This window comes from Anopheles nili, chromosome 3 (genome assembly GCF_943737925.1).
Source record: "Anopheles nili chromosome 3, idAnoNiliSN_F5_01, whole genome shotgun sequence".
Classification (NCBI taxonomy): domain Eukaryota; kingdom Metazoa; phylum Arthropoda; class Insecta; order Diptera; family Culicidae; genus Anopheles; species Anopheles nili.
This window is the reverse complement of record NC_071292.1, coordinates 1,482,810-1,510,340: the sequence shown is the minus strand read 5'-3', so window position 1 is coordinate 1,510,340 and position 27,531 is coordinate 1,482,810. Positions and strand designations below refer to the sequence as shown.

General features: G+C 48.3%; 4 protein-coding genes across 4 annotated transcripts; 2 read left to right on the top strand and 2 right to left on the bottom strand.

Annotated features, from left to right (window-relative positions):
- The first annotated feature begins 1,931 nt into the window (after positions 1 to 1,931).
- Positions 1,932 to 3,293, top strand: LOC128725872 (putative E3 ubiquitin-protein ligase UBR7). The gene is made up of 2 exons (XM_053819642.1): positions 1,932 to 2,066; positions 2,128 to 3,293. Exons 1-2 carry the CDS (start codon positions 1,932 to 1,934, stop codon positions 3,217 to 3,219), a joined length of 1,227 nt encoding a protein of 408 aa, XP_053675617.1. The 3' UTR covers positions 3,220 to 3,293.
- A 429-nt stretch (positions 3,294 to 3,722) lies between these two features.
- LOC128726387 (ETV5-related protein Ets96B) lies at positions 3,723 to 11,915 on the bottom strand. The gene is made up of 5 exons (XM_053820192.1): positions 11,862 to 11,915; positions 9,111 to 9,669; positions 8,815 to 9,030; positions 7,240 to 7,383; positions 3,723 to 4,699 (listed from the first exon to the last, which is right to left on the bottom strand). Exons 1-5 carry the CDS (start codon positions 11,913 to 11,915, stop codon positions 3,723 to 3,725), a joined length of 1,950 nt encoding a protein of 649 aa, XP_053676167.1.
- Positions 11,916 to 20,007: 8,092 nt separating this feature from the next.
- LOC128725794 (gamma-aminobutyric acid type B receptor subunit 2) lies at positions 20,008 to 24,437 on the top strand. Its single transcript, XM_053819564.1, has 7 exons — positions 20,008 to 20,382; positions 20,446 to 20,589; positions 20,657 to 20,932; positions 21,284 to 21,349; positions 21,415 to 21,606; positions 21,822 to 22,363; positions 22,433 to 24,437. Exons 1-7 carry the CDS (start codon positions 20,008 to 20,010, stop codon positions 24,165 to 24,167), a joined length of 3,330 nt encoding a protein of 1,109 aa, XP_053675539.1. The 3' UTR covers positions 24,168 to 24,437.
- Positions 24,438 to 24,439: 2 nt separating this feature from the next.
- Positions 24,440 to 27,530, bottom strand: LOC128725797 (forkhead box protein O-like). Its single transcript, XM_053819567.1, has 3 exons — positions 27,359 to 27,530; positions 25,523 to 25,597; positions 24,440 to 25,457 (listed from the first exon to the last, which is right to left on the bottom strand). The coding sequence occupies exons 2-3, from the start codon at positions 25,590 to 25,592 to the stop codon at positions 24,625 to 24,627; spliced, it is 903 nt and encodes a 300-aa protein (XP_053675542.1). The 5' UTR covers positions 25,593 to 25,597; positions 27,359 to 27,530; the 3' UTR covers positions 24,440 to 24,624.
- Position 27,531: the final 1 nt, after the last annotated feature.

The following is a 27,531-nucleotide window of genomic DNA, read 5'->3' as shown; positions in this document are numbered from 1 at the left end:
GTATACATCAGCATTGACTAGCATGAAAATATGTAACTGTTCACGAACAAACAAGGGCTTCCCGTATGGCCCAACAAATCCCTATGCACTGTCACGATCGATGCCAAAATCAACAATACAGGCGTCAAATTGCAATCACGCTAGTTCATTCCGAAATGAGGGAGTATTTGCTCGATTCAATGTTTTTATTGCCCGCTGCTGTTTTTGCCAGTTTGACGTCCATTTTGACGGCTGCTCCGAATCTTGCACTGCAGCTGTACAATTCGGCAGTGGCCCCTGTTTTGCACACACTATTTGCGTCGTTCCGAAAACAATGACTCATAAAAAAACATGGGAATGCACCACGAAATACGAGGTAATACTAGTAAATCATGACCCTAAAGGTACTTTCACGAATCATTTCCTTGCATGCATCTTTCGTGTATTTGAAATCGATGATTACTGTTTAGTTCTTTGTATTAGGCGTGCGCGAAAGCAGAGCCGTTTCCAATTCAAGCGAGTTGTAGAGTTCTGCGTCGTGATGAATGCAACCATGCCAATAGATGGACCACTAGCACTAGTGGTTCCAATCATCGTACGTTGGTTAGTTTTTTTTTCTTTACGACATTGAGTTATGATTTTGACGTGCGCAACAATGAAAAATGCATTTAGGAAAGCTGCTTCCACTCCGCCTAATCACAACTCGAGGCAGAAAGATAAAGCGGCCCCATATGATGACAAGAAAATCGTGAAACTCACCATCAGAAACCCCCCATGCAAAGAAGGGCCACTCAAAACTTCTTCCTCTTTTCACTAGTAGCACAGGCGAACGGTAGCAATCCTTGTTTAATGTTCCTTCTTTTCGTCGATGGTGAGATAAAATTAGATCTTCCTTAAACACGAATGGTGCACACTAGCTCACCCTGGCAAACGTCTAGAAATTATGCAAGATTTTCACAGTGTTTTTTCCCCACAACCTTTTCCTCGTGGACAAATGGTTCGCAGCAGATACCGTTCGTTTTACTTTTCTCTTTAGCTCGTTTTGTTCTTTTTTTTACCTTCCAGGTATGTAAGCTTTCAGTCTCTCTCTTGTACGGGAGATGAGTAAGAGCGAGACGGTGAGGTTACTCGGGTTAGACGCAGCGCGGAGCAGCGCACGATGGACGTACGAACCGTTACTCTAAATTCTAATAAGAAACTGACGACTCTAAGGTAAGTCCAGGCCCTTTTGGATCGCAACACGCCATGACTCTTCGGTTTGGTCTGTGTTTACAGCTGCAAGTTCAAAGGTTCACAATAGCAACTTGGTTTGTACAAGAAACGGTATTCGATTGAGCTGTTTTAGTTTCTCTAATTGGATTAACAGTTTGCAGCTACAATGGTTTTGATTTCCTGAAATTGCTCGACATTAAATCATCGAATTATTTCATCCATGGATATCAGTACGATAACATATCTTCAATCAGTCATCTAGTCCTACTTTAAAAGTCATGCAAATGATTTGCAAACATAATTTCAATTTTTTTTAAAGAAATGATAAATCAATTAAAAACTATTCTCATTGCACTAACTATTTGTTTTGCACTCGAGCTCGACGTTACCTCTAAAATTGTTAACGGTACTAATGCACTCGCTTACGCACCATAAACAGACGCATGACATCTCATTCTCTTTCAAGTTTGTTTGGCGCTTGCCTATTGCTAAAATTCGCGGAAAGTGGTGCATCTTGAGAACATTGTAAAGAAGGATCTAGCGGAAGACATTAGTTCTGGGCCTGCAATCAATTCCGGGAAAATTTTACAAACAATTTCAACGTTAAAAAAATTCACGTGCATCCGACATATAATCGGTAAAGTATTTTAAAAGCAGACTTGGATATTGTGATGTTATTGTAAGATGGATGCATTATACCCATTCAGGATCATTATTTCAGAAAACTGGTCGAGTAAAACATGGAGCAAAAGAACGAAGAACCCGAGACGTCCTATGTCACAATGGCAGATATTTTACAGGAGCAAGAAGAACTGGAAGAAACATCTCGAGCCGTACTTGGTGGGTCTGATGAAAAGAACTGCACATACTCGAAGGTATGTAAGTGGCCATTCGTATTTCGTTAACAAAGCTAACCGTCAATTCATGGTTTCTTAGGGATATGTCGAGAGGCAGGCCTTGTATGCTTGTTTAACCTGTGTTCCGGAAGCACGAGGAGATGAATCCAAACGCAGTGGCATTTGCCTGGCATGTTCGCTGCAATGTCACGATAATCACGAATTGTTGGAACTGTATACTAAGCGTAATTTTCGTTGCGACTGTGGCGGAAAACGTTTGCCGGAAGTAAAATGCAAGCTGGAACCGCGAAAAGAAGAAGAAAATAAGCTGAATCGGTACAATCAAAACTTTTCCGGTCTTTACTGCTCCTGTCATCGTCCCTACCCTGATCCGGACAATGACATCGAAGACGAAATGGTGCAGTGCATCGTATGTGAAGATTGGTACCACACGCGACATTTGGATTTGGATGAGCCAAAAAACACGAAAGAATACGCTGAAATGGTTTGCGGAGGTTGTATGACAGCAAATCAGTTTCTAAAGAATTACGTTGGAAAAATTGAAGATAACAACAAAACCGTCCTGGATGACACAATCCAGGTGGATGTAACTGGTTTGGATGATTCTACTGTTCCGGCAACTGAGGAAGCTGATGCTGCTGGACCAAGCGCTCCAAAACAGCGCCGCTTGGATGATTCGAACGCACAAGCTCAAGAAGCAAAGGATGATAAACTAGCCGTGTCTGTTGACATTTGTACCATGCCTTCAACAGGGCCTGATGCAGAAAATGCTTACAAGAAGGGAGCGTCATTTTGGATGGAAGGTTGGCGGAAGTATCTGTGCCAATGCAAAGCTTGCTGTGAGCTGTACAAACGAAACGGTGTTGAATTCTTGTTAAATGAAAAGGATACCGTGCGATACTACGAGGACGTTGGCAAACAACGCCACGGCTCTAAGGGCTCTTCGTACGAACAGGGCATGGAGATGCTGGGCCAATTGGACCGGGGTACGCAGGTGGATATGCTTACCGAATACAACCGCATGACTAGCCGATTGCGCGATTTTCTGGATCAGTTTGTAGCGAACCAGCAGGTAGTCACTCGTGATGATATCAACGAATTCTTTGCCAAACTCAACAAGGAACGACGCGAATCTCCTGGCAGCGGTCCTCCGCCATACTTTTGCCGTTGAGTATTTTACATGTAATATCTAACATTTCCGAATCAGTATCTCATATGTATTATCTCTCCAGTTATTTGTCAATTTGGCAGTATTGAATAAAGCTCACATTCGTGAATACACATAAGTAAATGAAACCACCAAATGACTAAATTTTTATGCTGGAGTTTGGGTATTTTTATTATAGCTGTTCGTTAATTACATAAATCATGGCTTTCGTCGAGAATCGGCAATGGATAGCGTGGAAGCAAATTTAGGAAATTTCGGTATAAAAGAAAGAGAATAAAAAAAATGACCGTTAAATACTCTTTATTGCTTTTCATCAAGTAAAACAGTTCAGCCCTCAAAGATAGACGCACTAAAGGGTTTTCTTTGTAACGTTCAATGGCCGAAAAGCCCTCTGCTTTCGTTGAGCAAATTCTTGAGAAGAATGTGGAGCCATTCATTGCAAACGCGTTTTTACATTGGATTTTATGCCCAAATCAACGTTACGAGGTCGGCTAGCTTGCATCATTTTAGCCGCTTTGATTGTACACCGTGGAGCTGCCATTGAAGTAAGGATTACGGTCTACATCATCCGCAGGATCGCCTCCAACGAGCTGTCCTCCACCAGCCCCTGAATTGTGACAGTTTGGTGAGGACGAAGACGCACCGTTTTGGCCGACATGATGGCCTCCATGCGTGAGAGTTCCGTCCATTCCGGGGGTTCCCGTGCACGATTGGTTTCCCTGGCCTCCAGACGTACCGTAGGCCATGTTGAAAAGGGCTTCCGGATCGCAGACAAACTTGTAGACGTACCGCTCGCCGGCTACCTTCTGCATGATACCTTTCTCGTAGTAATAGCGAAGGCTGCGCGACAGCTTGTCATAATTCATGGCGGGTCGGTTCTTCTGGATTCCCCAACGACGTGCCACCTCTTCTGGTTCGACCAGCTTGAACTCCATCCCACGGCCTGTCCAGGCGATGCACCCAGCACTGGACGTGGGTTCATCGAGCAGCGCTACTAGGAACTGCCACAGCTGAAGCGAACCTCTTCGCTGATGTAATGGACCGTTTCCTCCGGTTTGCTGCAGTGCACTCAATGGTGAGGGATTCGTCGTCGTGGTGATGCTACCGATCGAAGCCGAAGATCCTGCGGCATTGCAGTAGTCGGTTTCACTTGACGTCACAATGTCCGCTGGTTGGCGGTAGGCGTAACTTCCGCCCACTGAGCCAGGCTGGTGAAGAAAAGGATCGGTCGCTTGCGAGCCATCGCTCGACACCTGCTGGCCTACACCATGTGCGCCGACGACCAGCGAGTGCTGATGGTGTTCGAGAGATGCGGCCGCTGCTGCAGCTGCCGTGGCCAGGTGTGACGTGGAGTCGGGAAAGATCGAGTGTTGCGGAACCAGCTGCGGAGGCGAGGATTGTTGGGATTGCAGCTTCAGCGAGGTGTACAGCGGATCGGAGAACATCCGTTCGGAGTAGGAATGCCAGGCGGCTGCTGCCGAAACTGTAACGGGCACGAGGATGGATGGAAAAGGTAGAGAAAGCTCTCAGATGGCCGCACGGAAGGACGAAGCTAATGCAAAAGTCCTTCACGGTGCGCCGTATCGCTGGCTAAAAGCAGTTGTTCCATGCATATTTAATGCCGCTAATAGAGTGGTTCCCTTCAACGACGTTGATTTTTGGGTTTCCGTCTTTCACGTGCCAGCGGATCTTAACCAGCTCCCGAGAATCACGGGGAATCGCAAAGCAGTAATCGGATTTTCGGAGCACAGGTGAACGAAGGCTGCGCACCCGCCAGCGAGAATTCCGTCGGGATTTCCTCGCAAGGGAAAGCGAAACAAAATGCAGAATCTACCAGCCAAAGTGAAGGGCATGCAATTTTAATAGATTCACATTTTTAGAGCCAAAATCCGAACTGCCCTTTTTACCACGGCAGGATTCGAGGCAACTGCGCAGTGCCAGCGCCCGATAGTCCCGCCTCGTCACTTCGACTTCGAGGCCTCGTACTGACCAGCCTTTACCAAGAACCAACCGGAGCAGTCGGCTTCGGCCCGGGTGACTTCAATTAGAAGCTTCATTTCATTTATATCAATTATGTAGACAAACAATTAGCTGCTCGTTTTTGTGGCGATTCATGCCCCCGGTACAGGCTTCCAGTCCCCCCTGGAACCTTCCACCGATGAATGAAGCCATTAGTTCGCTTACATCCCTTCTCTGGGACCAGCTTGTTGCAAATTTAATCGCCATTGTTTTCGTTGGCGCAATCCCTTGCTCGAGTGCGGAAAAGGTGCCGTTTCGCGCTCGGTGGGCCCTAGGGCCGAAGCTGTTGTTAAAAGGCGATTTGATGGTGCGATTAAATGTGTTTGTTGTGTAAACAAGCGACCCGTAAAGCGGGTGTAGCTTGATATCCTTGGCGTTGCCGGCTGGTAAGATTTACCCACGGCTGTACGGTTCGAGGATCGAGCACCACGGCATGGGCCCAGGCTTTTCTCTGCTTCACTCACTTTCAGCGGGCTACCAGCAACCGAAAGGGTTTTCCCGAAAGGATGATTCGAGTGCCGCGGACTCGAAGGAATGCGGATCCTTTTCCCATCGCGGTACCACGGGGTGCTGGCGCGAGGGTGCTAATGCTAATGAAATGTTTGGCCACGCGTACGGCACCCCTGCAGGGGTTTGCCAGGCTCGGCATTGGTAGCGTGGAATGAAACGCACCCTTCTATCGCGCTCAGTTGCAGGGAGCGTGGTAAGGGTTTAATGTAAAAATATGAATAATAAATGATCCGTAATGCTGATACTTTTCAGCGTGGAAAACTTAGTCGTTTCAAACAATTGCCTGGCTGGAGTTATACTTTTGGTGTACATGATAGTGTATGAAAGAAATGACTCCATAACAATAATAGTACAGCACACATTTGTGCTTTAAATAAATGTTCCTAATTATGTTGAATTTCCATTGCAATAAACCAGAAAAGCTGCAAGGTTGTACGAGAACGTGTTTAAATATTAAAATTTCATTGTTGGCTTTCAATAACCTCTAATCTGCAAAACCAATCAGATTAATCAGCCACAGGTGCTGAAGGGTGCAAGACGTGCAGGTTCTACTGTCCTTCTGTTCGCAATCCTGGGTATGGGATCTTCTAATAAAATTAGATTTTTTTTTATCGCACAAACCACCCTGCTGCACACGTTGATCCATGTGGTTGTGGTTACATCTTGAAAAATAAACGCGAATAAAAAAAATGCTCATCGCTACTTTCACAGGATCTCTCTGTCTCTCCGATGCCTGCGAGGATGCGGATGACGATCAGCAATGAATATTAATTTTCGATACGCCGACATCCCCGCGGCATCCTGAACGTTGTGCCGTGGGTGTTTGGTGCCTTGGAAAGGAAAATAAAAATTTACATTTTTCATTTTTCGCTCGCGAGCGGATTCCGCGGATAACATTCGCGGGTAGCAAAAAACGCGTGCTAAGCGCGCGGGAAAGAAATCCAATTTGATCGAACAGTGGCGTGTGTTGACGAGACGAATGAGCCATTAACAATACACCTTCATTGCGATCCGGCGCCGGGACTGTTAATTTTTTCCCAGGTTTGTGGGATGTTTGTGTTTGCATAGCTGGTGGATTACGGAAGGGCGTAAGAAGAGACCGCTTTCATGCCTTATTTGTCACCGTGTGAGGGGATTTTCCCGACATGGCGTGAGCGAAGACGAGTCAAGTGCCCTCCGAGTGGCATTTAAAATTTCACCCCTCGGTAAGGAAGTTGTTTGGGGGCACGGGGACTGATGGAATTAAATTATGTGGCAATTTTGATTCGCGATTATTCATCTGTTGATTGTCGGCGCTTTTTTCCCGCGGCGCTGGGAAACAGTGTGGGAAATCGCCCACCCTCGGGTGGAGGACCAATGTGAAAGTCAATTTTGGTTACATTTCCGTTACGCGCTCTGTCTCTGCCGCCAAGTGTCTGTCTCGTCATCTTTTAGTCACTTTCTGGCAATGTGATGTATTTTTTTGTGTGTTTGCAGCAAAGAATTCATACTTACCATCGTTTGGTTCGCGCTTCACTAGCTGAGGTGGCGTGGAAAGCCGGTAGCAGTAGGCGGCGGCAGCGGCGGCCGGATGTGCTGTCGCGGGGGTGGTCGCGAAATCGAAAAACGCCGAACGCTCGTTTCGAATGTTTTTCGTCCCTGTTTCCTCGTGTGAAAAAAAGGTAGAAAAATCCGATGACCAAAGGTGCATGTGGATGAGCGAAAGCAAGGACACAAAGATGAGAAAGAAAAATGAGATCAGTTCAGGTGACAAAGCGAGCGACAGAGAAGGAACACGGTCGGGAAAACCTGGTGCAACCGTCTTCCTTCACTGAGGATGATACAAATTTCCCTCGCCGTGAAGATGGCTACAATCTGCGACGAGATTGAACTTCCGCTTCCATTTTAAGGAGGCGGTTTTTGTTGTTGAAAGAATTTATTTTGTTAGCACACCGTGGAGCGCGCGAGACGTCGAAAGAAAGAGCTAGTGCAAGCGGGACAAACAGCATCCCTCACGTGCGGGAAGATGACACACTTACAGCGCATACACACACGCGCGGACTTACGGTACTCGTAAGAAAGGAAGCACCGCCCGCTGTGCACGAATATTAAAGTCCTTTGTGCAATTTGGTCTTTGATTATCTAGTACTGCTAAAAAGTCAAGTGAAAAGTTGTCGTCGCCGGCGACAAGCTTGGTGGAAAACGGTTAAGTTTTCTTTTTCATGTCACCGAGAAACCTGCCGGGAAGCCGTCGAGAGCGATCTCTGCTCGTGAAAGGTCGTGCAGATCGTTTTAATGTGTGCTATAGCGATTGAGGTTCATTGTTATGTTCTGTCGCAAAAATTTTGCGACAACCAATTCTTTTTCAGTTACATAAAGGGATATCAAACGGTGGTGCTGTGCTATATTGTAAATGTTGCGCTAACGGAATATACTTTCCTCATCCTTATGCATATATTCGTAATGCAAAAGCATTATCGTAAAAGTAGTTTGTAGACTTCTAAATTAGCTCCTGGCGTTGCGTGAAGGCCCAGACTTGTAGAAAATCTCATACCAGGACCTCGCAGGATGTCTATAAATAAACGCTCAGCTCTCGGCTGCCGATACAACACCGCTCAAAACTCCCAGCACATACCCGTGGGTTATCGATAGTTGATTTAATATATTTATGCCTCCTGGCTACCACCACTGCTGACCTCCTCGCCCACGGGCTATTTGACTGGCCGCACTGTTAATTGAATTTATTTTCGAATAAAACACGAAACATGCGTGCCGGCACGCTACGAGGCATTCGGCGCCAGTTCCTAGCGCTGCTCGAAATTCGGCATGTCGGAGGGAAAAAGGGATGCCTTTATTTGCCTTACGGTCCCTTCACCTACAGCCCACCGCCGGTAAGGGCTGTGTGCCGATGTATCTGCTTGTCGGTGAGTCAATATTTGAGTTGCTTCAGCGCAAAAACGCCAACCAGCCAACGGCAGGCGCCACAGACGAGCTGAACGAGTAATGTCAATAATTTGCTTTAAAACGGAGCAAGATTATTAACTTTCTCGACCAGCGGGTTGGACCCTCACGAAGGTACTCTTCACTTACCGTGGCCATGGCGCAGGCTGTAACTATCGCAGCTCTCGTCCAGGATGCTTTCGTGCGAGGCCGCAGCCGCCGCGGCCGTCCAGAGGTCCCGGGGATGTGGTGCGTGATGATGCGGATGGTGGTGGTGATGATGATGCGGGTGGTGATGGTGATGATGATGGTGGTGGTGGGAATTGAGCCGATACTCGGAACTGATCCGGTACTCGGGGTAGAAGTCTGGTCGGGTGTGGAGTAGAAAATTAAATTAGTCACTTTGGAGGCTTCGAGGGCTAGAGTCTTACGCTTGGGATGCCTACCGTTCGATAGGGCCGTGGCCGAGGACGAACTGCCCGTGTGGAAAGGGTTCGCATGGGTCAGCGATGCGTTGGCGATGGATCCTGCTGGTTCCGGCGAGGACGTTCCTGTTGTCGGGTTGCCGCCAACGTTGCCACTGCTGCGAAGTTGCTTGGAGCCGTTGGAAACGACGCCATTGCTCCCAGTGGAAGGGCCCACAGAAGGACCTGAACCGTCACCGCCTGCCGCCGGACGGCTGTCCGGGTTGAGCGGTTGCGAATGGAGCTGCTGCTGGTCCAGATGCTGCTGGTGCAGGTGGTGCTGGTGCAGGAGATAATTGGCGGCCACCGAGGAGGCGACGGGCGACGATAGGGAGGTGGAGAGGAAGTCGTGGGGGTGCTGTCCCTCATCCATGGTGGCCGTCCCGACGACGAGGGTTGTACTGGCGGCGGTTCGATTGTCACCCCCGCTGACAGAGAGAATCAGTGCGGCCGCCGTTGAGGTTGAGGTCGTGCAGGTCCTGGCGGAAGCCGGTGCGGAGGACGAACACGGCACGAGCGAGGACCCGCCCGAATCGAGGTCCTGCTGTGAGCGTAATGTAGTCCCGATCACCGCAGCGCGTTTGAGGAGAACCAGCAAAAAGGACGACACGGAAGAACAGAGGGTAATATGTAGTCAAACAGTTCAATCAAGGTTATCATTTATCAAAATCTATCTTTCTCCGGCCCCGTTTTTATGCTCTCCACCGCGTCCTGTGGAAATTGTTTCCCTCCTTCGACGGTGAAGTCTCCCGTGACGTCCCGTGACGTTGACTGGGCAGCTATTATAATATCATTTGTTTATCCCAGGTCGTGCTTTTTTTTGCGCGATACCTGCACCCATCGCAGGAGCCGTCGCTTTCACAGTTATTGCTTTCACTACCGCCACAGGATGAGCCTGCTAACTTATGTTCTGACGCTGCGGGGAGTCCTTCGTAAGCGAAGGGACATCCGCGGAACCGTTACGCGCCCGAACGAACGATGAATCGGGAAGTTAATCATGTTCGGATCGCATTTTTCCCATTAAGCCCAACATAAGGTTAATCAAATATTTGTTCGATGACATTGCAAAGTTGAATTGCGACGCGTCGAGCTGCTCGCTTTCCTTTCGCAATGCGGTGGCCGTCTTCGGGTGACAGCTCGAACCGCAAGCCACGTCGGGCGTAGAGCGAACCCTCGGAAGGATGTTCATGAAAAGTTGATTACGTGATAGGTGTGTGTGGACGAGTCCTTGGTGGGAGGACCGCACGCCCGCAAGCGTCCTGCGGGAAATTCCCTTTGGTTGGGTAAACAATGATGTTGTCAGTTCGCTGTGAAAACGGCGCCAACGTAGGGTGCCTCCGAGTAACACACACCTTGAGACAATTGTTCTGCGAGGTGTTAACAATGGTGTCACACATGGGGACCGCTCGGGGTCGAGTGACAAACACACCGCAGCTAATCGTCACGATGGTCAGACACTCATTAAGTAATTGGCTTTCGAGTGAATGGCTCCGGCAACCCCGGAGCTTGGTGTGTCCTGTGAAAAGCGATGTGTCCTGGAACGGGAAAAATTGAGGTAGTTTTACAACCGCTGAAGACGTGTCTTCATCGCTGACACCCTCGTCGATCGACTAAGGCGTTGAAAAAGTCGCTTCAAGACACCGTGACGCGAGGTGGAATCGAAATGGAATTTCCCGTGCGCTCGCGAATCGTGATATCCGCCGCGAGATTGTTTTTGTTTCCGGATCAACCTCTCGGAAATCGCGCCTTGAAACAGTTGGCATCGGCGAGGTCGCCTGGCCAAAGGGCTAAAGGACTCGGGAACGATTTTTACGTCGCGCGTTTTTTTCTTTCGTTTCGCCAGGGCGTTAGATGAGTTTCTCGAAGGAAATTCAATCAGTTTTAGTGTCATCGGAGAAGTTGCATCTACCCGTTATGAAGCATTGCAGAGCTAATACCCTTTTTCTCTTAAAATCTGCTAGGCAATCTTATTAAAAATCTTGATTCCATTTCAGGTCTTACTGAGAGTGAACTAATCTGTATGTATTAAACGTTTTAACTACAGCACCCATTTATAACTAATTGAACAAACGGTTGTTTAAAAATTTATATTAACTCGTTTGAAATATATCAAAATGTCCTGTTAAAAGACATACAATTGTAATTAATTGTTTAACTAATCCTTATCTAACTTTCAAAATGAGACTAGTCACAGTGTGAGTCCCAAAGAGAGGTATTTTATTAGTAAAAAATCCTTTACGAAGATACATTCGAAACACTCGCACCAGGTTTATCATGCTGACGACTGAACGAATTGTCGTCATACAAATTGTCTACCGGAAGAACAGATGCTGAAGCTGAGAGAACGGGGAGCCGATCTGGGAATGCCGAGCCGATCCCAGCAAATCTGAAAATCAATAAATTTGCAACATTTTGTCTACATATCTCCTGTTCGTCAGGTGTGTCAACGTGCTGTTTCGATTCACCGCTCCGGCAGATAGGTGCTTGCTCTGGAGTTTGGAACCAAGGCATGATATACATATACACAAACGAGGGCTTAAATAAAGGACCGAAAAAAGCCATGGTGACGGATTTTCCAATTCCGTTCACATCTGTACGAAAGTGAATTTGTCCTCGTACAGAAAATATGTCTGAAAATGTTTTTGCTGTTCATCTATGTGCATAAAAGGTGAAGTAATCAAATGAACCTGAACGACAGATACTTATATGCGTCGCAAAAACTTTTGGCCTTACCAAACGCCCGAGAGTTGACTGTACTGGGCTGATGTTTTGCGCCAGGCTGTTCATTTCTGTCCGAGTAATCTCGTTTCACTTACGGATGCATCTCACAATGTCCACAAAACCACCAGAACTATGCTCTTTTGCACATGCGATAAGTAGGGTTCACCATTAGATCATTGTTTTCGATCCTCGACACAATGCATCGCCTCACTGTGTGTGCATGTGTTTACTGCACTTGGAATGCTCCACTCATCAGTATGAAAAACATCTACGATTCGATGGTCGTTCAAACTCGAGTCACCGTTTTGTAATTGTTCACTCGTTCAACCAACCCACTCAACGTCACACAGTCAAGTACGTCGACTAGCAACACAATTTTCCGAGCGACGCCATGCCTGCCAGGACTGGCGTGAGCACGAATATGCAAATTTTCTACCCCGCGTTCGATCGCACAGCAAGGATACTAGTCGCAAGCTGGATTCGAGCGAGCGAGTAAACGAACTAGAGTGAGCAGGTGCACAGAAGCATCGCCCGAGGACTACTAGGAAAAGTGGGCGGATCCATCCGATACGCAAGTCGGTGAGAGTGAGCAAAGCTTGCGCAACCGTTTTCCGTGAAAGGACCACCTACCGCCATTATCGCTCTTGCCAGCTGGAGATGGGTCTGTTGGTTGAGGGAAATCGCCCGCACGCTGTTTCCTTCGTCGGTCGGTGAGGCGCACGGTGGTTGCTGGGAAATTGAATTGCCCTGCTTTGCTCTGGCCCTTGGTTGTGTGGCTTTCGTGCTTGGGAGAATATCACGAGCATGGCTGCTTTTGGGTTGAAATATTTAAACAGTCAGCCTTTGCGCCATCCGCTTTCTTTCTCGAGCGTTCGAGGCCACTGTTTTGTAAGCTACTCGTGAAATCGCAGCATTGACATTGCTGGCCCGCTTACCGGAAGTACAGCTTGAAGGCACTCCAATCGTTCTGCTCGAAATTGTGAAGCCATTGACATTGAATGCAGGGAAATGTTCGTTGCTTTCTTCAGCAACGCGAGGTGGAAATAATGTCACGTTCAGTTCCTTTGGCATGTAAGCCTGAATACAATACATTTTACGCTTTCGACATATTCATGCGAACGCATTGGCGCTGATGAAGTGTTAGCGGAGGTGCAGAGGGAAGAGAGTTGTTTAATTATTTAGCATAAAAGCAGCAAAATTCATTCCAATTTGATGCATAAAATATTAACGCGTAAACCGTGAGCTATTATTTTATTTACCTTTCATGTAGTAGGGGTGTACATGCTGTGTTAGGAGCAAACACTCTCAGAGCTGTTCATTTGCATGTGGACACCATCAGGACTCGGTAGCCATCGCTACTGACCACATGCACGAAAGCGGAGGTGGAGCATTATGAGAGGGAGGCTGATACGAGCTTGATTTTAATGTTTGCATTTTTTTGTGCGCCATGCAGAAATGGGGTTTGAAGTGGTGGTTTTGCGCTATCCTTGCTGCGTTCATTTGCAACCAGTGATCGTGCATCCTTTCTCCACCGCAGGCCGTAATGCGATGAGCATTTTTATCGTTATTATGTCACCAGGATCGCTTAGAACGGGTGATAATTTTTATGTAATGGTTTTAAATGAGGTTCTATGAAATTAAGTTCATTCATCATGCAGGAGGCACCACTGGAGCGTGGCTTGGTTGTGAATAATTAAGATAGTGATCTAAATTCATGGCTTCCGCAAGCGTGCAGCTTTTCATGGGTCATCAGTGATTTTGGTGCTGCCAATACGAGGCCACTCGTAGCGAGGAATTAGGCTGGAAGAGAGAAAACGAAGATTAAACCTGAACAAAGAGCTTAGTCTCAATAAAGGCCACGATTTTTATGGCCTCAAAGTCCTTTATAATCCTGATATGGAAAGCTGTAAATATTAGCTGACTGACAGAAATATTTGGGATTATTTTTGTTCAATGAGTAAATGTCACATGCATGATGGAGCAGCCTAGTGTTTTTCAGTTGCTTCAATAGTTAAATTTATATAAATTGTAAAATTGTTATAATTGTTATATGCTTCAGATATTTGTATAATTTGTTCAAAAATAGTGAGAATGGCGAATAAAACGATTTGTTTTGCTCAATCTTTAAACGTTGATACTGTGCGTACCCGTAACGCGTGGTTTTGATGTATTCAAGTAGGAAATAAAATATTCGATTCGTCTACACAGACTTGCGATTCCATTACTGTTGAATTTTCGAAGTTGAAATAGAATTTTATTGACTCCTTCCAGGTTTTCTTGTTCATCTTAGCAACCTCTCCATGGCTTGTGGAATGACTAGAGGAAACATAACCTCGAAAGCACCCGTTTCCCGCCAAACGGAACCGGCATCGCCGGAGCACGTGTATCGAATTTCCCCTCCACGATGGGCTCGCGCGCACAAGTTCTGACCGGAACTGCGCCGGCGTGTGTTCTGACGGTTCGGCATTTCTTGTCCATAGTTCGTGTCTTTTCGCCACCCAAAAAGCGTGGCGCGGGATGCTGTGGGCTGCCGCGAAACGCAGGACACGAACGGCATCCGGAAGCACGGCAGACGCGACATGAGTGGGACGCGAGATGAGATTTGGGACGATATAGAGCATGGTACATAATTAATAAAACAAATAAAGAGCCTATGACGAGCGATGCAGCACACAGCTAGACATAGGCCGCTACCGATGTGTGCTGCAGTCCATGGATCCGATCCACTTTCCATCACCGACGGGGGTTGGGTGGTAGGGTTGCAGAAAGTCGATGGGGGTAAGCATGGGGACATGTGGAACATCGGAACAGCGGGATGCGGGAGTAACCGCCGTAAAGCGGTAGCGCTTGAATCGGAGCCCAGCAACGGCTACTCGGATGGAATCGAGAGTGAAGTGTTTTCCCGTTCGCTGGAGTCGAACGAATGTCGAAAAGCTGCCCTTCGCAAACCGCTTCGGATCGGAAAAAGCAAAACGAAAACCAGCAGGACCAAAAAATACACAAACACACACAAACAAAAAAAAACAGAACGGAAATGCGAACAGCATCCTTGTGCGGATGGAAGCCGCGAGCGAGTCGGACGGTGGCATCAATAATATACACAAAGAGGGAAAACCGAGGAAAACCCATCGCTTAGTATTGAGGAGGAGGAGAAGGAGAAGGATGAAAAGGAGTAAAACAAAAGCCTTCCACCCTTCGCATAGGGCAGCTTCCGAGCGGATGGGATGGATCGCGTCAAGTCGGCTGCTGTGGTTCGGTTCAGCTCAGCCTCAGTTGCATTAGAGACTCAACCGAGATCGGACGTGTTCGGTCGACTACTGGAACACCGTAACAGGAGCTCGCAGTCGTGAGCTTGAGTCGGCTGCACTTCCGGTGCCGTACGCGCCGTCCTGCTCGCGCCACTGGCACCGTTTGGCGGCTCTTTAAAACTTTGATGAGGATTAATTGCACTTTCGTAACCGGTGCGCCCGGTTAAAGTGCTGGTGTTGCTGTGGTGGAAAATTTCGTGCCTCGATGGTGTTGGAGCACCTGCGACGGAACGTGAAAAACGCAAAAAGAGGGAACACGACCAACAACCCACGATATCGTATTCCGCGTTAATAAGCTGGTGAACCGGTTCGGATGGCGTGCGCAGTGCCGGAAGGAGCAGAGAAAGGAGGCGCGATTGTGTTTAAGGGTCAAGATTTTGTAGTGCCGTGCTGTATCGCGTGTGCCCGTGTGTGAGTCGAATGTGTCTTCCCCGAGGGGAATTTAGCCGGAGATTGAAATGGAACCGTGCACAAAGTGGCACAACCGTCGGTACTCTAATCCTGTGCGAAGGAGTCCCTCTGCGAAGGTCCTGTGCCGACCGTGGGTGACTGTGCGAGCGAGCGCGCGTTATTAGCCGGCTAGTGGGAAGGGAGAAAAAAAGTATCCAATCAAAACTACAACACGAGATTCGAAAAGGTAAGCCCTTCCCACGTCGAAAAGGGCACGTCGGATGCAGAGCTTCAAAGCATGTCCTGGGGACGAAGTCCGACGTGTTTGCACGTTTGATGAGCTTCCTTCGGCTCAGTTGCTTTTTTGTTTGTTTGATTAATTTACTCCCAACCGGGAGCACGGGATCGGACCTTCCGGAACCGACGCTGGGTGTTGGGTGATAAAAATAGCAGTCCATCCAGCGGATTAATGAATTCCGTTCAATCCGTTCAAATGAGATTGTCCGTGATTGCTGCGAGCGGCGTTTTCATCTGTCAGCGATTTTCCCGTTTGCTTTAGTGTCTTCGCTCCCGATCGCGACCCGCGATGGCAATGGTCTGTGACGGGTCCTCCGGGTGGCGGCTGGGAAATCGGAAAAACTCACTCGCCCATCGCCGACCCGAAACCCCTTCGGCAGCTTTAATGGGCCGCTTTTCGAGTGCACTCGAGCAAAATGCATTTAAATTAAAATTCAATTAGAAGGAAACATTCCCCATTTCTCCGGGCACATCCGGTTCCGTGGAGGTGCTGAGAGCCTCGAACGAGCCGAGCGTCAAGTGCAAAATCGATCGAGCATTCGAAACGAGCCTCGGAGGCCATGTGAGCGCCGTACTTCCGGTACCATGCTCGACGGTTTCCACGTGTGAGTATGTGCCGGCGGGCATCCAGCAGGTTGCCGGGCTTTTCCGGAAAGCCCGCCATAAGAGGGCACGTTGTCACGTTGAAATCCGTTACGACAAAAAACTCTGGCGCGGGTGTGGCAAGCGCAAGGACGAGCACAAGGACGCGTTAGGCACCGTTCTCGGCACCGTTCGCGACAATTATCTGCGAAGAACAAAGTGAAGCATGTCGGCGCTCGAGCGGCGCCATTTCGGGACCGAAGGAAGTCCTCGCTCCAAGGCGACCGGCTCGTTTCTTGTTGCACTGCCACCGTCCAAGTGATCTTGATGGGAGGGCTCGGCTTTTTTTTGTTGTTGCCGCCTACGCTTCAGTGGATGGCACGTCGCTGGAGCCCGCAGGGAGTTGGTTCGTTCATTATGATTTCCCGTGCGGTTACGTTGGTAGAAGGAAGTTTAAAAAATAATAATTGTACCGAAAGCGGCAATCAGCGCACTGGTGGTTCGCACTCTACTGGTCGCCTCCGTACGATGGCACTTCGTTACTAGTTCACCCTTTGGTGGCCCTTCTTTTGACCGGCCGGTTCGAGATGCTGCGAAGGAAGGCGCTGCGTTGTCTAGCAAACATAATAAAGAGGAAAATTCCGTCACAATGTCGAACGATGATGAAAGACAATCTCACAACGGATCCTCGCGATAACGATGGTGACAGCATGAAAAAGAGACAAGGAAAGAGAGAGAGAGAGAGAGAGCGCGCACGTGAGAGGGCCAGAAGGAAGGAAAAAAATATACAAGTAAAACAATAACAACAAAGAAACTGCCCATTCTTTTAGCTATTGTGGTCACTGTAATTTACGTCGAGTGCTTTTACCTCTTTCTGCATGTCGACTGGGGCCATCTCCGCCTTCCAGGACGAACATTTGCGGCACGTTGTAATCGCTCTGCGTCCATCGATATTATTTATTTTTAAAGTACCACAACATGCCCGCTGGTTGGGGGCCGGCTGTCGTTATCCTTTCTTGCTTTCTTCGTCGTGGACAAAAGGCATCGGACGGCTCGATCGAGAACCGCATTCGACAGCTTCTCTCGAATGCCGGAGGCTGATCTGGTTGAGGTTCGTTTATTTTTTCTCTTTACATCGGACCATAACGATAATGGCCACACCGCACGGGGAGTTCCCGTTTTGTTTTATTGCGGTACACCAGCGAATGTTGCAACTGATTTTCCCACTTCGGTCCACAAGGACACGCTGGAAAACGGGTCCCGCGGAGTGAATGGGTTTCCCAGAAGAAAAAGCCGCAACTGGCAGCTTGACGACCCGGGAGTGGACGATTGGCCGGGACAAAGACTGGCGAGGGAGAGGGTTTGCTCCGCAGGGATCGTTGTATCGGGAAAACGGTGGTTCGAAAGAATGGCGAAAGCTCACCGCAGAGTCGCGGGGAAAAGCCCAGAAACAAAAGGCAAGCCCATCGTTATGGGGAAATGTTTTTCAATGAGCTGAAGCTACGGAGGGCAGAGCGGTGATTGTGGGGGAGTAAGTGGAATGCTTTAATTCATGCCTAGCCTATTCCCAAGGAGGGTCTACACTGAATTTCATATTTATTCGCCCCCTTCGTGCTAGTTGGCGAATCAATAATGGGAATTTGAGTGATGCAGCGCATCAGCGAGATGTGTGCCTGGGTTTTTAGACATTACACTCTTCAAATTCTCTCCATTCGTGACACATTACATGTGCTACATGTGTGTACCTCTGTGTGTGCACAAACTTAGGATAATCTGAAGGCGACCCTTAAAGACTGTCTTTAATGTACATATTGCTTAATGCGTCCACCGTTACATCAATCTATTATTACCCATCCGAGTTGGGGGATGCCTTTCGATCGGAAAACCGCAATCCTGCACACCGCTTTCCACGAACTTCCCGACCACGCGCCCGAGTGCTGTAATATTGACGGAATCGGTTCCTCACACGTTCCTATTGTGTTAGTCACGTATCGCAATGGAAAGGGATAAATTGAGCCACTCGAATGCCCGCAGGAAACAGGGATGGACGGATGGACTGTCAAAGCATCTCGTCCCATTTCCGAGGACGGTGCACTTGATTCCTAGCGGGAAGTCAAGCGTGAGAAGGTCATTTTACTTGGGCGGAAGGAAGCGTGTGTCTTGTCTCAGGTGGATGATACGTGGCTAATGCCTTGCGTTGACAAATCATGCGGAATGGGCGCCATCGTCGAAAAGCAGATTATGGGAATTTGCCTTCCGCCCGGCATGGCCATGTTTGAGGCGCACAAACCGCGCGTCATACGTTGTGGTTTAGCGTGGGGCGAGCTTGCCAAAAGCTACTTCAACATTAATGTCCTCCGAAAACACAAGATGACATTCCGATGGGCTCCGAAAAGGGGTTTCTCAAGAGCCGCTTTCATCGGTTGGCATGTCAACGCACGCTAGCCAAATGCGGCCCAAAATTCACAGACGTACGTTTCGGGTTGGCAGTGCAAGCCGATGCTAAACGTGGAGTGCGCTCCCTGCCTAGTATCCTTGGGAATATGGGAGAGAAAAAAAACAGACGTTCGCACACGCCGCCCTACAAACGAATGAAGCCCGTCTAATGAGGATCGCATTACGCTCCGGGATTTCGTGGAATTCATCATCCTTCTATGAGGATGGATGGAGCTTTGGCAACGTTTAGGGTACATGAAAATAATAACATTAACCGCTCGGGATTAAGCGGGTTTTCTGCCATAATCAAGGACACGGAGGCCGCGTTATTGCGATATTTCGGCTCGGTGTTTGGTTGTGCTATGTTTTTGTGCAGAAAAACACGAGCTGATTGAAATACCGCTACAAATTAATGTGAGCTCGAGAGAGATTTACGCCCAGCGTGTTGTACGGAGGCGATCCAGTTTGGTGGCCCAAATTCATCAGTGAAGAACAGAACAGTGGTACATCATGCGATGGACTGTTGTTTTCCTCCCACCAGCTAGTGTATGATTTATGCTTCCCACGGCGAAAGAGTTTCGAGTGAAACTTGCTCCTACTTATACGCCTTCCAGTACACCTAGATGGCTGCCTAGATCTCGGTGTAAGCAGGGATTTATTTTAAAAATAACTTCTTTCCCGGGCAAGAACAGGCCGTGCTTGTAGGAGGGAAAGCAGAAAAACTTTTCTTTTACAAAATGCCCAACACGGATGCCATTGTTCGCCCAGTTCGGGCAAAGTTCCACGGTTGGACACTATACTTCATCTTAAAAACATGCACCAATAACATTTAGTGCTTCTCTTTGCGCCATTCGGTTGATGAAAATGGCGAAGCCTGCCCAAAAGAGGCCTGAAAATGGCGTTGAAAATCCGGAACCAGGCGAAGGTCTCTGGATCCACTTCCTTCACTCACCGCCCCCATGTGAGACTTGCTCTCGTTTTCTTCCACTCCAGCCTGGCAACGAGCACTTCAACGCTGCGGCACGTGCTGCTATTGGGAAGGATAAACCACGTATAGCCTGCTCAGAGTTGTCGCTACCACCAGTCGATGGTTCCACGGCCATCTGGTTCACGAAAAAGTGTCTCCATTTCCAGCGCCTGCTAGGATGAGGCAGAAGTCCTGCTCGAGTGGTTTCGTGCCACTGGCGGCGTTGACGGTGATGTTGTTGGTTCTTTTCGACGCGTTGCCACAGCTGATGGCAAGTGAAAGTGCCGCTAACCGGAAGTCGGCGCCTAACCAAACGAACGAGCTGAATCGCAACATCATCAACACGGTGTTTGAGCGAACGCGACCAGCCGGTAGCGAGCGGCGTAGGCGTGAGGTCACAATTCTGGGGTTGTTCGAACTCAGCTCCAAAGAAGGAGAGGAACGTCGCGAAGGTCTTAGCGAGCTTGCTGCGGCGCAGTTAGCAGTGCAGCACATCAACCGACGAGGTCTTCTGTTGGGCTACAAGTTGAAGCTCATCACCAACGACACGAAGGTACGTCCGATAGGAGGCTGAAAGACCTATCTTTTAATCATCCACTGTTCCTTCTGATTCCAGTGTGATCCAGGTGTTGGCATAGATCGGTTTTTCCACGCACTCTACACTCACCAGAGCAAGCGAATCATCATGGTGTTAGGATCTGCCTGCTCGGAGGTGACGGAGAGTCTCGCGAAGATCGTCCCCTACTGGAACATCCTACAGGTATAGCGAGAGTCCTAGACACGCTTCCATTGCCGTTACTGACAGCTTCGACTCGTCTGTCAAACAGGTCTCGTTTGGATCTACTGCACCGGCTCTGAGCGATCGACGAGAGTTCCCGTTGTTCTATCGCACAGTGGCACCAGATTCGTCACATCATCCTGCGAGGATAGCGTTTCTGATGCGGTTCGGTTGGGATACGGTGGCTACCTTCTCACAGAACGAGGAAGGATACTCGCTGGCGGTGAATGACCTCGTGACGGAGCTCGAACGGGCCAACATCACGTGTGCCGCGACCATCTCGTTCGCTGAGACCGACTTTAAGGAACAGCTGAAGCTGCTACGGGTATTATGTAGATTCTCGCCCCAACTCCTCTGTAGACCGACGACAGAAGCTCTCCCCCTGCAACCCTCACTCCCTCCCGGTCTATCTGTAGTAGTTTTCAGTAGAGTTGTTGTGTTCTTTCCTCATGCCACCACACACACTCGATAAGCGCTAGGTAAGAACTTCAGCAATCGCAAACATGAACCGCATCCGTTTCTGCACTCACCCCGTTCTGTTTCACAATCGCATCCCCTCACGTAGCGGCTCACCGCACATCCCGTTCGATGGATTCACCCCACCCGTACACTCGCCATCTGCCCTTTTCCCGGCTCTAAAGACGCGCCCTGTGCTTTTCCTTCCTGTCTCCTCAAGGACCGCGATGTGCGCGTGATTATCGGGAGCTTCTCCCACGAAATCGCCCCCCAGGTGTTCTGCGAGGTAGGTGTGCAACGGAACGGAGCAACGGAGGACGCCTTGGTCGCTTAACGCTCGCTTTCCCGCAGGTCTACAACCTGGGCATGTACGGGGCGGAGTACGCGTGGATCCTGCAGGACACGTACATCTCATCCTGGTGGCTGTCGGAGCCGGAAACGTCCGGTTGCTCCTCGAAGGCACTGCTGCTGGCGGTCGAGAACCTAATAATCGTTTCCAGCTACAACAGCATTGTTGGAATGGGCACGGCTCTCAGTGGATTAGTGAGTACGGTATTATTGCCCTGGGAAATCTGCCCCAGGGAGGCAACGATCGATTGGCATTAGCTGGCGATTTGAGGCAGTAATAATCGCTCGTAATCCTCCATCCAGTCTCGGGTTGGGCGGCAGTTTGTGTCTACGTTGCGAGCTGCATCGGAACCATGGAACCCTTAAGTTCGATGATAGCCTTTAATTTGTTCTTTTTTCCGCCCCACCAGACAAATGACATTTTCCTGCAGAAACTGCGGGAAATGAACGTCACCGGTGCCGTGTCGCAGTTCGCTCCTCAAACGTACGATGCCGTGTGGGCGATGGCGCTAGCCCTTCGTGGAGCTGAAAGGTCCTGGTCCCAGATGGTCTCGAATCGTGTACACCTAGCGGACTACGATTACACGCGTAATGACATCGCGCGGGAGCTTTTGAGGCAGTTCGATTTGCTGAAGTTTAACGGTATCTCGGGCCCGGTGTCATTTGAGGGCGCGGATCGCATCGGCACAACGTCTTTTCATCAGATCCAGCGTGGTCAATTGCAGATGATCGCGTTCTACTATCCAAAGAACGCTACACTCGACTTCGGGTGTTGGTATTGCGTGCCGATTGTGTGGGCTGGTGGACAGGTTCCCATTGCGAAACGCATCTTGCGATTACGCGTGGACACGATCGATCCGCTGGCGTTTTACACCGTCGTGATACTGTCACTAATAGGGATTGGAATATCCATCCTCTTCTTGGGGCTAAATCTGCGTTTTCGGAAGCTGAAGTGAGTATGACCCCATCGATTCTTGTTTGATATAATGCCTTGAACGTTTCAATTTCATCCCCGACACAGGGCCATAAAACTGTCGAGCCCCAAACTCAGCACTATAACCGTCTGTGGGTGCATCCTTGTCTACACCGCTACGATCCTGCTAGGGTTGGACCATTCCACGTTGCCGTGGTCCAGTGTCACCTTTTCGACGATCTGCATGGCACGAATCTATTTTCTTTCGGCGGGATTTTCCCTTGCCTTTGGGTCGATGTTCGCGAAAACCTTCCGTGTGTATCGAATTTTCACCCACAGTGCTGGTGGTTTGTGCAGAGACAAGATACTGCGAGACACACAGCTCATCTCCGTGATTGGAGCATTACTGCTGGTGGACGCATTCGTCGTGTCCTTTTGGATGGCAGCTGATCCGATGGAGCGACATCTGCACAACCTATCGTTGGAGATCAGCACCACCGATCGGAGCGTGGTGTTCCTGCCGCAGGTTGAGCTGTGCAGGTCACGTCATTATGAAGGATGGCTGGGCATGTTGTACGCTTACAAAGGCCTGCTGTTGATAGTTGGCGTGTACATGGCGTGGCAGACCAGAAACGTGAAGATATCGGCCCTGAATGACTCTCAGTACATTGGGATCTCCGTGTACAGCGTCGTCATCACCAGCGCCAGCGTGGTGGTGTTAGCCAATCTGCTGTACGAGAAGGTGACACTGGCGTTCGCCATAACGGCGGGGTTTGTGCTGATCTCTACGACGGCCACGCTTTGTTTGCTGTTTCTGCCGAAGATCAAGGATATTTTTGAGAAGGGAGAAGTGTACGACCCAATCATCCACAGCATGGGGCTCAAGATGGAGTTCAACACGCGACGCTTCGTGCTGGACGATCGCCGAGAGTTACAGTTCCGCGTCGAAGTGCAGAATCGGGTGTACAGAAAGGAGATCGAGCTGCTGGACGCCGAGATCAACCGGCTCGAGCGGTTGCTGCAGGAGCGAACACCTCCAAGCTCACCGCAGCTGTCAGAGCCTAATCTGCAGGAGGTTCGTTCATGTGCGATCGTGCGACCTCACGGCTCAAGTGGTCTTCCGATGTTGCTGCTGTCGGTGCTTCCACCGGTGATTCCAAGAGCTAGTTGGCCATCAGTTGATCCCATGCTTTCACCCATGAAACGGAACATTGCTTTTAGCTCACAACCAAAGATTGACCCTGGCACGGTAGCAGCCTCCACAGGCAACAGAGAACGACTCTCGATTTCAAGCACCCGACCCACTTTCGACGATCAGCAATCGATGATCTCAACTGGGAATGGAACGAGTTCCGGTGTAATTGGCAAAATTAGGCACATGTTTGCTCCGAGGCTGCACAAAACGCCCTCGACATCGGTTATCGGGCCTCCAGGAGCTTCAATTTCCGCTGTGCGCAAATCCACGTTAACAATTTTCAACGAGATCGATACGGAGGACGACTCACCGCAAACGATCTACACAATTTGCAAGCCAAAGAGCGAAGAGCTTAATCTGACAGGTTCGGAACCGAGAGTCAACTTTGTGTTGCCTCCTGCCGGCAGAAGGCGTTCGTCCATCGTCCAACAGGGAGGTGGAACCGTGCGCGATCGAATTCGCGGATCACCTCGTTTTCCACATCGCATATGCCCGCAGACGACCAGCCTCACGGAGCTGGGTATAGAGCGACCGAGGATCAGCTTCCTGACCGTCAAAAGTTGTGAACAGATTCACGGAAAGCAGTGCGAATCGCGTGCCAAATGGAAATCGATGGATTCGTTCTCGAAAAGCATCGGATCGCAGTAGAGGCGAACGGTGAGGTGTAGTAGACCCTCTTCTCAATCACTTGCGTTGTTCAACGTGTAACCGAGTGTAATGGAACCGCTGCACACGATACACACTATAATAATTTGATCGTTCTTTTGTGAGGTTGCTCAAGTTCGGATATCGATGCATGTTTCGTTCGTTGTTTCGCTTGATGCGCCTCTTTGTGTAGCCAGCTATCGAAAGCCCGACAGGCGGAGTGCGAACATCCACTGCAATAAGCAAATAAACCAACGCGTGTAAAATCGTATCTACAAAGAACTCCTGAAACTTGTTTTACTTTGCAATAGTCAGTTATAATCGTCCAAAAACTTAACAACCAATTAGACATGATGTCGTCAACACAGCGCGGGTCATTCGATGATTAAGGGCTACGATCGGGCGAATCCGTCAGGTGTTTTGCCAGAACCTCTGGCAAATGGGGATGATGGTGCTCATGTTAGTCCAAATCGTTGGTGCTGAGCTTCGTAAAGCTATCGGTCAGGTCTTCATCGTTGTCATTTCGATCTGGTAGTGCCTGTGTTTGACCTGGCTGTTGGTGTTGTTGTTGTTGTTGCTGCTGCTGTTGCTGGGTCGCTAAGAGAGCCCTTAATGCTTGCTGCTGATTCGAGGCGGAGAGTTGTTGATAGCTTCCAGACATCTGCATGTTGATCGCTTGTCCTGCCACCTGGTCAAGGCGATTGAGGTCGGAGTTGGAGAGATTTCCCAGGACGGATCGGAGTTCGGACGAGTTTAACACCGGCTCGAGGCTGCCGAAGTCGAGGTTCATAAAGTTGAAATCCGATACCATCGAGGGGGCTCCTACGTTGGGTTGATTGTTGGAGGGTGCACCAATGCTCGTCGCTCCCATGCTCAGTATTGGATCACTCGTGAGCGGAAGGGAGCCAAAGTTTCCCAGATTAAAGGACTGCTGGTGGTTAGGGCCGTTCTGCGTATGCATCGGAACCGGTTGCACCCAGCCATTCGACGGTCCAGGCAGGTTTGAATCGAACATCTGCACACCTTGGGATTGCTGTTGTGTTGTAGCACCGGAGTTGCCGAAGGTGCCGAAGTTACCGAAAGGATTTCCTACAGGTCCGTTTAGGGTGGTGTAGGCGGGCGGAGTGGGCGTTACATTGCCAGGATCAAGCGGCGAAATGGAGCCGCCGACCACTGGGGACGGAGTGAGTGTAGCTGGGGACCGATCCGGACCTGGAGAAGTACTTTTTGAGTTGAGCAAGCCATGCACCGGTTGGAGTTGATATTGGTTGGATGGGTTGTGGTTTGGAGACTCTGGAAAGAAACCGAAGCTCGTGAATAAAAACGGTCCAGATGCAATTATGCTCATCGGTTCGTACCTCCTGGTTCGTTTTTAATTTCCTCTATTGGCATCTTTTGGAATGTGTTGGTATTACCGTAGGTATACATATTTCCTATTACGAGAAGGAGAGAAAGTTGTTTAGTTCCTACGTATAAAGATAAAGCCGCACTCTAGGCGAATGGATTACGAAAATACATCACATGCGAAAATAAAACTGGATGTCACACAACTATTTAGATGCAATAAGAAGCAGGAATACAAAAAAAAAATCGTGTTAGTAAGGAGACGCAAAACACACCTAATGAATTTAACAAAGCCACACTGTTTAGCCAAACACATAGTTAAAATAATTATAAATCCTTGATACACTTACACGGAGGTTTGAGACGCGGTGATTCAAATTGTAATCTAATCTGTAATGGAAGCTAGTGTAACGGAATCTAAATCTAATTTCAATCTCAATCTCGTTGTTTATTTGTATGCTTCACATTGCTTTTATTCATCTTTCATAAAGATTAACAATTTGACTTAGTGACTGGTTGATTTCGTTAAAATATAACTCATCGCTCTGCGATTTAAGGAGCAATATCCGCATATGGTATTACTTAGATTATGTTTATTGTATTTCACTTGCATTGCCCTTCCGCATAACTGTATGAATTTCTTTGGTATTGCAACGACTTGCTTACATGAGTATTTTAATCGTATTCAATTACTCCAGACAAAGTCCAGCACACATAACACTAGTCATGTTAATAGTTAAGATTCTTGAAACTGGCTGGAGATAATCGATCATGAGATAAAAAAAACAACTCTATAAATGTTCATCTACTATTGTAGTCAATATTTTAATAACTATCGTGACAAGTATTAAGTCATTTAAATGTGTTTCTGTTTAAAATTCGTTATGAAAAGGACTGAATAACTTTGTATCGATTAAGTACAAGTTAGTGCCTTCATACATTCTAAATCGCTTACAATTTCTTGCGTAAATAGCTAAGTTCTTTGGTTTTCTGTCAAAAAGTGACACAATTTTTTTGTCCCTGCAAAAAACCCACAATTGTTGAATGTAAATTTAGTCTACTTCTTCAACTTGGCCTTGCCAATATTGCAACAGCGACAATATTCGTTATTTTTCGAACCTGCTCATGTGCTCCGCACATGCGCCCTAACTACCACATTCTAGCGCTAACAAATTTCACAAATAGATGGCAATGCTTGATTGAGCTTCAAATTCTTACGTTAACGGTTTTTTCCGTGTAATGTTAGTACTTCCACCATGTATCCAATTTGTTCGCCTTCACGAGTGTTATTATTGCCAAAATGCCAAATTTCAAACCACCAACCTAGCAATCCCAAGAACAACAATTAGGAACCAATAAGTCCAATACAATCGATGACATCCTGTCTATATTTCCACGATCGGAATGACGATGTCCCCAAATGCCAAACATCTGTAGAAATGTTTTACTTTGTTTTTTGTTTCTAATGTTTATAAAATGACGGGTATGGACGGTTATGAAATGACTCCAAAGAGAGAACGATACCAGACGAGAGCGAAAAAGGACATATTACATAGAACCGACAATCAGAAGGACGATAACGGTAGTGAGTGAAACCAAAGGAACCTAGTACGAAATCATGAATCGAGTGTGGTCAATTGTGTAGTGAGTATGAGTACAATGCTACTGTAAGAAAGAGCCGGATAAAAAGGATAACATTCGAACAAAGTGTGCACTGACGGAAAATGTGGACAAACACCAGTGTGAAAGTGTGACAAGCCATTTTGTTCCTCCACCAAACGACACTAACGTCGGATAAGACAGGTCAGCGTATGTAGAACCATTTAAGGGGAAAATGAGGAAAAACTTACTGGGCAAACCGCTCGTAGACGCGACCTGGCCGCCCGTGACATCAAGCTGCGAAAGATTTGGTAATATGCCAGAAGTAACGTTAACCTGCGGAGGTTGCCCCGCCGACAACGGTGTGATTGGCAAAAAAACATTCGACGTGACCAATTTCGGGCGCTTTGGGGGTTTTCTTCCC